Source organism: Prionailurus bengalensis, chromosome E2 (genome assembly GCF_016509475.1).
Source record: "Prionailurus bengalensis isolate Pbe53 chromosome E2, Fcat_Pben_1.1_paternal_pri, whole genome shotgun sequence".
Classification (NCBI taxonomy): Eukaryota; Metazoa; Chordata; class Mammalia; order Carnivora; family Felidae; genus Prionailurus; species Prionailurus bengalensis.
In genome coordinates, this window is record NC_057352.1 from 12,866,404 (window position 1) to 12,878,748 (window position 12,345).

A 12,345-nucleotide genomic window follows, 5' to 3' on the forward strand; every position below is an offset into this window, starting at 1 on the left:
AGTTTCACTCTCTTTGCAAAGGAGGGGCGTGCATAATTTTGCACGTCTCTGCCACTCTGTGTTTGTGCGTCCCTAGGATTGGCAGACCCACATTTGTGTCTGTGCGCATATGTGCTCGGGTATCTTCACTCCCGTCTCTCTGTGTATCTACGCCTATGTCTCTCCTGTGTCTTGTACCTGTTTATGGCTTTAAACTGTATGTTTTCGTGGCCCTCTTTTTTGGATCTCTAACTTCGCGTAATTGTGGTCTCTCGTTTTATTTGTGTCTATGACGCTTGAGGCCGTTACTTGTCTCTCCCTCTGGGTATGACTTCCTCTGTCCCTGGGTCTCTCTGCGTGTTGTTCTTGGCTCCGCATCGTACATTTTCTGTCACGTGTCTTGGTTGGGGAAGTTTCCATTGGAGGGTCTGGGCAGTACTTGTCTTACGTGGGAACGTAGAACTCTGCACGGATGCTCAGGAGATTCTGGGTCTGTTTGTGAGCCGTGCATGAGCCTGTGCCAATTTCGTTATGTTGTGTTTATGTCAGTGTTTTAGTTTTGTGAGTGTATCCCCCGGGCTGGCTGTGTGTGTATACTTGTAGTACAAGATGGCACGTCCCATTGCCTATGCTGAAGTCTATTTTCTATCCATGGCCTTTTAGTGCTAGGACATCCTGAGTTTAGCTGGGAGACGGACAGGCAGAGCAGGAGTGAATCATTTCCTCCTTTATTTAAATCTTAGAGGGCTTCTTGGAGGAGGGTGGAGATCCGGAACACCTGGGGGAGGGAACCAGGCCTGGCAGATGCACAGAGGCCAATACTGTGCCCGGAGGTAGACACAGTCATGACCAACCACAGTGGCAGACCCCGATTCTCTGACCGCAAGGAGGCCTGGCTCCCCTCAGAGCAGAGCAGCCTGGCTGGTGAGACTGTCACTCGCAGGGGGGAGTTCCTGGAACAGCCCCAAACCCAGTCTGCTTCTCTCACCCCCCCCCCCCCCCCCCCCCCCCCCCGCTTCTCTCGGCAGAGTCCCAAGCCCAGCAATGCTACAGCTTTCAACACATCTACTTCGGGCCCTTTGACCTCAGTGCCGTGAAATTCCACAACATCTCCTGTCCCCACGGGTGCTCTGAGGCAGTCTTGTCCCTGGACACTGGTGAGGGATGGAGAAATGGCAGAAAAAGGAGAAGCGCGCGCAGAAGGGAAAGGGGTGGGGCGGGCAGAGACCGAGATCAGAGATTAGGGATGGAGGGGGGCAGAGGGCGAGAGCCAAGGGGTCGGAGGGACTGGGGAGAAGACGAGGGGACGGCTACGGACAGAGAGCGGAGGTGGAGGCAGGGAGGAGGAGGGAGGGGTGGGAGAAAAACTGGGGACGAGGGGCGCGAGTGGGGTAGGAGGAGACAGGACGAGCGAGGAGGAGGGGGGAGAGGGGCAGAAAGGGTTGCGGAAGGGAGGAGGTGTGGGGGGAAATAGGAGTTTGAAGGGAGAGGGAGGAAAGGGAGAGGCGAGGTGAGTGCGAGAGAAGAGCGGAGGAGGAGGGAGAGATTGGAGGCTAGAGGGAGAGGTCGAGCCTGGGGAGGTGGGGAGGAGGAAGAAGGCAGGGACGAGGCAGCGCTCCAGGCCCCGGTCCCCTCCCGCCCCCAGGGTACCGCGCCACGGTGACCGTGGTACAGAAGGGCTGCTGGACAGGCCCGCCTACGGGCCAGATGCTGTCCGACGGCCGCGCGCTGCCGCCCGACTACTCGGTGGTGCGCGGCTGCACGACCGACTTGTGCAACGCCGACCTCATGACCCACGACGCCATCCCCAATCTGAGCCCGGGTGAGCCGGAGGGCGGGGCTGGGAGCGGCTGGGAGGGGCCCCGGCCCCGGGCAGGGAGGGGCGTGGTCCCCGCTAGCCCCGCCCCCCCTCGTGCTAGGATTCAGGCCTTCACGTCTGACTAGGCTAAAGCCACGATTCAGTGCGCAACCCGCACGACCGTATCTCGAAACCATTCCCTGAGTGTGCGTCTACGCTCTCTTGCCAGCGCCCAACCCGCCGACTCTCAGCGGCATGGAGTGCTACGCCTGCCTGGGGATCCACCCGGAGGACTGCACCCCGGAGAAATCCCGACGGGTCCAGTGTCACCAGGACCAAAGCGTCTGCTTCCAGGGCAATGGCCAAATGACCGTCGGTGAGGGCTGGGAGTGGGGGCAGAGCCTGGTCAAAGGGTGTGGAGGCAGGGCAGGCCTGAGGGTAGAGGCACCAGACAGGCCTGACAGGGAGACATGGACCTGGTCTAAGGAAAGAGGCATGGGTCTGGTCTGAGGGAGGAGGCAGAGCCCTGGTCTGGAAGGAGAAGGCATGGCCCAGTCTGTAGGAAGAAGCCATGTCCCTGGTCTGAGGGAGGAGATGGGAAGTCTGAGGACCCGTTTGTGGCCCTGGCCTCTGAGGTGAGTTCAGGTGCAGCTGCCTCCCTCAGTTCTCACCCCTCCTCACTACCCCCGTCCAGGCAATTTCTCAGTCCCAGTATACATCAGGACCTGCCACCGGCCGTCCTGCACCATCAAGGGCACCTCCAGTCCCTGGACAAACATTGACCTTCAGGGCTCCTGCTGTGAGGGGCAACTCTGCAACAGGGACTCCGTGACCCAGTCCTTCACCACCGCCTCGGCTGCTGCCACCCCTTCCCAGGCGCCCCACGGCATGGCCCTGCTCCTCATGGTCCCCCTGCTGGCTGCCACTCTTGGAGGCCCCCTCCTGCCCTCCTCCTAGAAGGCCCTCCGGCCTCTTCATGAGCAGGATGCTGGGGGCAGGCACGGACCCACTACTCCCAGCTTCACACAACTTCAGCCTCTGTAATGTGGCTCACTGGGAAATGATGTCAAACAACAGTTGCCCTCTTGTCTGTCTGTCTCTCTCCCTCCCTTCCCTACCCCTACCCTGCAGGCCTGATCTGATTATCAGGTCTGGAAGAAATTGGGAAAGGTCCCCATCATCCCATGGTGGGGAGAAACAGCCACATCCTGGTCCACATGAAGAGCAATCCTAATAATAGCTATTACTGAGCACCAGTCAGGCCCCGGCGCCCCACCACCCGGTTTCCTGTCCTGTCCCTCCAGAGCCAGCTTGGAGCTTACGACAATGTCTTTGTTAGTATCGCCGTGAGAGGTTCAAGAGGCAGCATATCCTAGAAGCTAGGAGCCCAAACTCTGGAGCCAGCCTGCATGGGTTTGAGTCCCAGCTCTACCCTTTAGCCTGTGGGTGACCTTGGGCTTGTTACTTGACCTCCCTGCACCTTTCTCACCTATAAGACAGAGGTGAAAATAAAACCTCCAATAATGACAAGATCTACTTTGCAGTGGTTGTGGTCAAAATCTAAGGGGATGCCCATGGAATAATTGGGACATGACAGCCGCCCAACGTGAATGGGCCGTTGTCACAATCCCCATGAGCAAATGAGGGGTGAGGGCACCTGCTCAAGCTTATGTGTCTCGTGAATGGAGAGCCCAGAGCGTGACTCCCAACCCCATCAACCATGAGGCCATTCTACCTCCCAAACACACAGGTGTTGATGAATTTAACAGAAAAAAACACTCAAGGCAAAGCTGAACCAGGAAGAATTCTCCAAGCTGTGGAGATTGGGGAAGACTTCCTGGAAGAAGTGAATCTTAAGCAAACCCCTAAGGGAATAAAGAGGTCTTGGCCAAGAGAAGCAGGAGGAAGGGCATTTTAGGCAGAGAAGACAGGTTGGACACAGATCTAGAGGTAGGAAGGACCACGGGGTGTGCAGGAAACTTATGTCAACACGTGAACTTCACTCATACGGAATCCTACAGCATGTCCTCTTGTGCACGTGCTTTACAATGTCTTTCTTTTTTTTTTAATTTTTTTTAATGTTTATTTATTTTTGAGACAGAGAGAGACAGAGCATGAACGGGGGAGGGGCAGAGAGAGAGGGAGACACAGAATCCGAAACAGGCTCCAGGCTCTGAGCCGTCAGCACAGAGCCCGTCGCGGGGCTCGAACTCACGAACCGCGAGATCATGACCTGAGCCGAAGTCGGCTGCTTAACCGACTGAGCGACCCAGGTGCCCCTACAATGTCTTTCCACAACCTTTGCACCCAATCCTCCCAATGACCCCGAGAGGCACACAAGAAAGGGAGTTGCATCCCCATTTGGCAGACAAGTTGCCCAAGGGATGGTGAGAGATAGTGATTTTCAGAGTAAGTGTCAGAGCAAGGATGGATGCCCACATCTTCTAACTTCCTTAACAGGCAGCCTTATGAAGAGGAAAGCATCTCAGAGATGCCTCTCCCTTCTGAAGAGGTCCAGGGGAGAAGGGTTCTAGATGTCTACACATCCTGACATCAAAGGGGAAGCTGGATGTCAACATCCATTCATTCATCATATTTATTGAGCACCTGCCATGTGCCAGACGCTGTTCAAATTTCTGAGCATACGACAATGAATGAAACAGGCAAGAAAGTCCCTGCCTAAGGCGCCTGGGTGGCTCAGTCAGTTGAGCGTCTGATCTTGGCTCATGTCACGATCTCCCGGTTCGTGAGACTGAGCCCCGCGTTGGGCTCTGTGCAGACAACTCAGAGCCTGGAGACTGCTTCAGATCTTCTGTCCCCCTCTCTCTCTGCTCCTCCCCTGTTCATTCTCTCTCTCTCAAAAATGAAAAAAAAATTTTTTTTAAAGTGTCCCTACCTTCAAGAAACTGACCTTTCTAGTGCAGGAAGTAGACTTTGGGTTTTATTGCAAATGTGGTTCGAAGATGGGATGGTCAGGCTGACGTGTCCACTTGGCTAGGCTGCAGTCTCCATTATTCATTCAAACACTAGTCTCAGTGTCATTGCAAAGGTGTTTTGTAGATGTGATTATAGTCCATGGTCAGTGGACTGTGAGTAAGGGAGATTATGCAAGATCATCTGGGTGGGCTTGATTCAGCCAGTTGAAAACTCCTTGAAAGCAGAGCTGAGGCTTGCCTGAAAAAGAAATCTGCCTGTAGACAGCATCTTCAGCCCATGCCCAAGAGTTCCAGCCTACCTCTCCTGACAGCCTACTTTATGGATTTTGAACTCGCCTGGCCAGCGTGCACAATCACATGAGCCAATTCCTTGCCATAAATCTCTTAATACATATCTCCGGCTGGTTCTGTTTTTCTGGCTGATTCCATACTGACACAGAATCCTTTGGAGAATTTACATCAGGGGGCTTCCCTGTTTTACATAAATATATATTATATAATATTATATGTATAGTATATTATTATATCTTGCATAATGTGTACATAATGTTATGTATTATAATATGCATATATAATTTTAAGCATGTATAATTCAACTTCATTGAAACATGAAATACATAAAGTAAAATGCATAAAGCCATTTTTCCATATGTATACCCCTGAGTGACCTCCACTAGATCAAGATACAGAACACTTCCAGTCCCTGTCCACAAATCCTCCCACATAGCCCTTCACAGACACTTCCTACCCTGGAGGTAGCCATTACTCTGACTTCTAGCATACATCAATTTTGCCTAATATTGAATGTCATATAAATGGAGTCAAAGAGCATGTCCTCTTGTGTACATGCTTTCCATTTAAAAAAGATCCCTGTGGCAAGAATGGAAACCAGGGCCTGTGAGGTGGCTACTGCACCAGTCCAGGCGAGTAATGATTGGGATAGCCACAGAGGTAGTGTAAGGGATTAGATGAGAGATGGGTTTTGTTGGTAGAGCTGACAAGACTTGATACATTGGCTGATGAGTATGAAGGGGGAAAAAAAAGACTCAAGATGATTCCAAGGTTTTGACCTGAAGAATAGGGGAAATGGTGGTGCCATTTACCAAAGACAGGGACAGATGGATGGGAGTGAGAATCAACAGTTGGATGATTGGACATGTTGAGTTAGATTCTGCTTAAACTAAAAACATTTCTGTTTGCACAGAGCCCTTCCTCGGGACACAGAACATGTGAGTATACCTGGGTATATTTCCCCAACGGACATTAGTTCATATATTTCCTCCAAAAGACATGTCCTAGAATGTTCCTAGCTGAAGAGTTCATAATAACCACAAACTAGAAACAACCAAAATAACTATAAACAGCAGATAAATCGTGCCCTCATCACATAGTGGAGTGCTATACAGCAATGAGAATGAACAGTCTGCTCCTACATGCAACACCATGGATGAGTCTCACAAATGATGCCAAGCAAAAGGATAAGACACACAAGAGACCATTCTGTACGATTCCATTTATAACAAGTTCCAAACTGGGCAACACTAAGGTATACAATTAGAAGTCAAGATTCTCAGTGGCTGAAAGAAGGGACAAGAGGATTTCTGGGGTCTGGCCCTTGTGTTTCTTGATCCAAGAATTCACTCAGCTATTTGCTGATGATTTGTGTTCTTTCTATATGTATATTATTTTCCATAAAATGTTTTAAATTTTTATAATAGTTTTTAATTTTTTTTTTATTTTAGGGAGAGAGAGAGAGCGCGCGAGTGGGGGAGAGGGGCAAAGGGAGAGAGAGAGAGAAAGAGAGAGAGACACTTCCAAGCAGGCTCCACACTCAGTGCAGGGCCTGATGCAGGGCTCAATCCCACAGCTCTGAGATCAAGACCTGAGCAGAAACAAAAGTCGACACTCAACAGACTAAGCCACCCAGGTGCCCCTAAAATTTTTTTAAAAGCACTTTCTTGGTGCAGAAATGACAAAATGGGTGGAGTGGAGAAAACTAACACATACCCTTGTCTTAAAGTTATTTATTTGGTTACAACCAAAGAGCAAAGGGATAAAGAAGACTTCAGTTAACCATCTCAAGACCTGAACCCCTTGCATGTTAGGTAACGTGTTAAATGTAAAGGAGTGACTAAGTGAATAGATCCAGGAAACATGGTCTCTATTGTGTTGACTGGCTGTGAATTATCCAAATGATGCTTAGTATCATTACTATCTGCATTCTGACCTAAACGGACTTAAACTTGCGCGTCATTCGTTTTGCCTATCTCTTCACACATGTCTCTTTCTCATCTTGATCTGTGGTCATTAACCCTTTTTTATTACTCACCCAACAACTAACCATTGCTATTTCCTAACTGCAGTGCATGAGAAATATTTGGTCTTGATGACAAGGAAAAGGCAGTGGAGAGGTAGGGTGGGTGCTATCGACAACATGTTCATTTATGAACATCGGAACTACCACCACTATGGATATAAAATAATGAAGGGAAATAAGAGGCAAGATTAAAAGCAGGATTGATAGGTAGATGAAAAGATAAAAAGGAAGAAAAAAGAGGAGAAGGAAAACAAAAGAAGAAGAAAATATGCATACCTGTTATAGTTCACATTTCTGTAATTGGTCACAAAGCCATAGTTGATATGAAATGTATGATTTCCTCCTTCCATTACTCATTGTAAGTTTCCTTTGCCCTCAGCTAGAGAGTGTCCTTTAACAAGTGGGGTGACCCAAACACTCATTCCTAAAAGGTCTAAATCCTTAGTGGTCTGTTTTTTTGTTTTGTTTGTTTGTTTTACCATTGGACATGGAGCCTCTGAGAAGTGCTCCAGGGAGTGTCTTCGGTTTCAGACATGCCTGTTGGCTCAGTGGCATGAGGAACCCCAAATGCCCAGGTGGCAGTCTCACCTTCAATTCACTGGAAACACTGCTGTGCCCTCTAGTGGAAGCATTCTTTCCTTGGGAACCAAGACCTCCAAACAAGCAAAGCTCAAGGTGGTGGGAACAGGAAGCAAAAATTTTGCAAGAGGGTTGTAGGTGAGAGGACTCCCTGCCACCCCCTGATACCCAGACCCATGTCTTCAGGCTGTGGGGGAGACAGCACTGTATAATGGTCATCACCTCAAAGCTTATGCTGCGCCCTGTAAAACAGAGCCCCATCCTTTCAGGGTGTTGACTCTCAGTGGGCAACAGTAACTCAGTCCTCCCATTGTTTTATCGGGTGAGCTTCTTTTAGGTGAAGGGGTATGAGGTAAGACCAGTGAAATCCATGAGCATGAGCCCTCTGCCCCCACTTCATTCACTGTATAGAGAGGCCCCTGGTCAGAAGGAACACTGTGTGGAACACTCAGTGGAGGAGAAGACATTCTGCAGCCCTGAGAGGGGATTTATGTAAGGTGGGAGAAGAAAGGAGAGCCCTTAATCCTCTAAGTGTCCATTTACACACAGACTACTGCTTCAGACACAGATCTTGGAAATGAAGCTGAAAGATGGTAAGGGAACAGCATTCAATTTACCAAACTTAGATTTATGCACACTGGTATCCATCATTCATTGCGATCCTCTGTTCCTGGCCATGCTCTGGGCACTGGGGCTACAGAGGTGACTCCCTGGCCCAGAGGAGCTCTTAGTCTGATGCAAGGGAGGCAGACCCACACTCAGACAGCCACAAGTTACGATGGAGGGACATGCACATACAAAAGAAGACAGAGTTGGAGAGGGTGTCAGAGGAAGGAGAACCTGGTGACAGGTCTTAAAGCATGCCATATGGACAGAGAAAGGAACAGCATTCCAGGCAGAGGGATTAGCCAATGCAAAGATAGAGGACACAGAAGAAGTAATCTCAGGAAAGGGTCCACAAACATTTGTAATTCGCTCTTCTGTGCTGGGTGACCCTGGTAAATCCTACACTTGAGAAGTTCTTGGTCTGATGGGGGACACAGGCTAGAGCCCAGGTGACCATAATCCCAGACAGATCAGAGTAGTATATAGGGGAGTGGTTGGGCTGGAAGGGCTAGCAGAAAAAGAAGAAACCTCTGATTGAGGGTTGAAGCTATGGAGCATCAGAGCAGCTTTATAAAGGACAGAAGGCGTGCTGGGTCCTGAAGGTGAGTAGAAGGTCATCGTATGGACAGAGTAGGGAACATTCCAGGCAGAGACCAGCCCATGCCAAGCCCTCAGGAAATATTTGTTAAATTGCAAGAAGACAGCAGGACAAACGAGGAGCAAGTAAGACACAGAGGCAGCTGCAGGGAGGGAGAGTCAGCAAACATTTATAATCTATGCCGTGCTGGGTGATGCCAGGGACCCAGCAATGAGTCAGACCCAACCCTGCCCTCATGGTCTGGAAGGAGACAGTGAAAAACCTGGAGGCTCACGATTGGTAAAGCATGAGGTGTGAGGGTGTAAGGGAGCTCCAAAGGGGAAGACCAGGGAAGGCCGATAGGAATTAGTCTCCTAGAAGACATCTAAATAACTAGTAGGGATTGTCAAAGCAGCAGGAGGAAAGGCATTCCAGGTAAGGACAGTATTCATAAAGGGTTGGTCCGTGTATACAGTGTGAGGAAGGGAGGTGAGGGTGAAGAGGGTGGCAGGGTCCCTGGAGGGCCTAAAATAGCAGGTGAGGATAAAGTTTCTGAACTTTTCCCTACAACCAGTGGGGATCCGTGGAAGGGCACAGATCAGGGGAATGGCATGGTGGAAGCCAGATGATGGGGAACTCTCCCTGTGACCATGAAGGGGGCAGACCAGGAGGGATGGGAGATGAGGAGGGAGGCTGGTCTCTGGTTCTTGGTCTCTAGGGCCAGGGTCCACTTAGTGTTGAAGGGCTGGAGGGAGAAGGAGAGACTAAGAAAGCACAGTGTGTGAGGGCTGTGGGTTAGGAGGAGCAAAGTTCCTTATAAGTGGGGAGGGTGGTTTCCTCTGGAAGCTGGGAAGAGAATGTTGTCATAAAGGAATGCACAGAAAGATTCTGGGGAGTAGCAATATTCTCCCTGAGAGTCCATGGTGATTTCATGAGGGTTCACAATATAATTATTTGTCCAAAATATACCTCTGAATGTTATGTACTTTCTGCACATATGGTATTTTCATACAAAAAAAAAATTAATGCCAACAGCAAAGTTAAGGCTAGAGCCCAGGTGTTTGGACTTCCACATTGTGGCTTTTCGATCTTTGGTGTTGGAGGTCAGAATAGGGGCTATCCCTGGTGTATCAGTTGGGATGGAGTACACAAGAACCCAGTGTGGCAATGGAGGTGCCCTATGGCTTGATCAAGGTGGTGGTCACACATGTCTATACACAGGTAGAGCTGCATCAATCTGTATACTTAAGATTTGCAAACCTTACCTGAATGAAAAGAAACAAAATTTAAAATACGACATATAATTAAATGATATCATGTCTGGGATTTGCATTAAAATAATAGAGGAAGTGAGGAAGTGGGCGGAGGCATAAGTGAAATGCAATTAGCCATGAGCTGGTAGTTAAGTGGGTGCACTGCAGTTTACTGTACCCTTCTTTTCACTTCTGTATGTTTGAAGTTTTCTAAAATAAAACGTATATATATGAATGTATGTATACATGAATAGATAAGCAGATAAATAGTTAGGACAAATACCTAGTGAACTCGCAGTGACCCAGGCACTCCCTCCTTTGGGAACTCAGATGTCTCCCTTCTCTCAGTGATCCAGATGTCCCGGTGCCTAGATCCACCACACACACACATCATTCCTTTCCCAAGATTCCCCTGACCTCTTGCGCTTAATGGAAGGGAGAGCCCTAATCAGCACCAAGGACAGATCCAGAAGATTGGGTCTCAGAACCACAGACAGCAACTCAACTAATGGGGCAGGGGGAGGGACAGGGAAATGAAGAAATGACGTCCTTCCCATCTCCAAGATGGTGTGGCACAGGGTAAGAGGGTACAGTATAAGGAGAATCAATCAGAACATTCCTTCACAAATATCCATTAAGCATCTCCTATTGCCAGACACTGTTCTGAAACTGAGGATGGCAAGATCCCTGTCCTAAACAACTAGACAAATAAGAAAACAGGATTATTTAGATAGTCCTAAGTGCCATGAAGACATAGAAATTAAACAGGATACCGTATTCTTTATGGAGCAGGAGGGGACCATTTTTGAAGAGATGGTCAAGAAAGATGAGCAAAGAACTGAATGAAGTGAAAGAATGATTCATGAGGAGATTGGAGGGCAAAACATTCAGGCAGAGGGATAAGCAAGTGTCAAGATCCTGAAGCAGGAAAGAGCTTGGCAGGTTTGAGGATCAGCAGGAAGGCCAATGTAGTAGAGCAAAGTAAATGGAGAGAAGGTGACAGGAAGAGCATTGGCAAGATAGTAATAGACATACAGAGAGAAAGAGAGAGGAAAAAAGTATTATAGATAGAGATTGAAAGAGTCAAGGAAGACCCAGAGGTGAAAAGAGAAGCAAAATGATACTATCTGCAATTTATAAAGTGCAATTTCCATTATCTACTCCATTATACACACACACACACACACACACACACACACACACACACACAGTTGATCCTTAAATAACATGGGTTTGAACTGTGCAGACTTGCTTATACACAGATATTTTTTCAACAAATACAGTACAGTACTATAAATGTATCTTCTCTTCCTCATGATTTTCTTAACATTTTCTTTTCTCTAGCTTACTTTATTGTAAGAATACAGTACATACAAAATATGCGTTAATCAGCTGCTTATGTTATCAGTAAGGCTTCCAGTCAACAATAGGCTATTAGTAGTTAAGTTTGGGGGGAGTCAAAAGTTACACGTGTTTTTTTGGGGGGCAGCTGGGTGGCTCAGTCCGTTAAGCGTCTGACTCTTGGTTTCAGCTCAGGTCATGATCTCGCAGTTTCTTGAATTCAAGCCCCGTGGTGGGTTCTGCGCTGAAAGTGCAGAGACAGTTTGGGATTCTCTCTCTCTCCCTCTCTCCCTGCCCATCTCTCACTCGAGCTGTATAAATAAATAAACTTAAAAAAAGTTTACATGTGGATTTTTCAGCTGTGTGAGGGGTCCGCACCTCTAACCCCTCATTCTTCAAGGGTCGACTATATACATATTGATATGTATACATATTTTTTTTTATCATGGGAAACTTCAAACCTGAAACTGAACAAAAGAGTATGATATTTATTGTTATTATTGGGTAACGAATCACTACAAAATTTAGTGTTTTGAAACAAAAAGTATATTATTTCTCCCTGCCCTGAGGGTTGACTGCATTTCTGCTTGTCCCTCCAGAAGTCACTCATGCAGCTGCATTCACTTGGGGCTAGTCTGGGGCTTTTGGCCAGGCTGCCTTGATTCTCTCCTGCATGGCCTCTCCAGGGGCTTCCTCACAGCATGTTAGTCTTAGAGTTCGAAGAGAACAAAAGCAGAAGCTTCTTGTTCTCTAAACAACTGGACCTCAAGCTGGCCCACCATCATTTCTGCAACAAACAAGTCACAAGCCAGCCAGCTTGAGGCCACATGGCAGCACAGACGGGAGGAAACACTGACAGCCGGTTTAGAGACAATGTACCCCAGGTGCTTAACATATACCAGGTCCTGTGTTGAGGACTCTGGATATTCACCTAATTCTCAAGCAAGCCTGTGACATGG

At 48.3% G+C, this 12,345-nt stretch overlaps 1 protein-coding gene across 1 annotated transcript in view; it reads left to right on the forward strand.

Annotated features, from left to right (window-relative positions):
• The window catches only part of LYPD5 (LY6/PLAUR domain containing 5), a 5,986-nt gene extending 2,677 nt beyond the window's left edge, over positions 1–3,309 (forward strand). Inside the window, exons 3-6 of the mRNA XM_043601019.1 lie at positions 1,008–1,136; positions 1,625–1,801; positions 2,007–2,153; positions 2,472–3,309. Of these exons, the coding sequence (XP_043456954.1) occupies positions 1,008–1,136; positions 1,625–1,801; positions 2,007–2,153; positions 2,472–2,734 (716 nt within the window). The 3' untranslated portion in view covers positions 2,735–3,309. The remainder of the gene's footprint in view (positions 1–1,007; positions 1,137–1,624; positions 1,802–2,006; positions 2,154–2,471) is intronic.
• Positions 3,310–12,345: the final 9,036 nt, after the last annotated feature.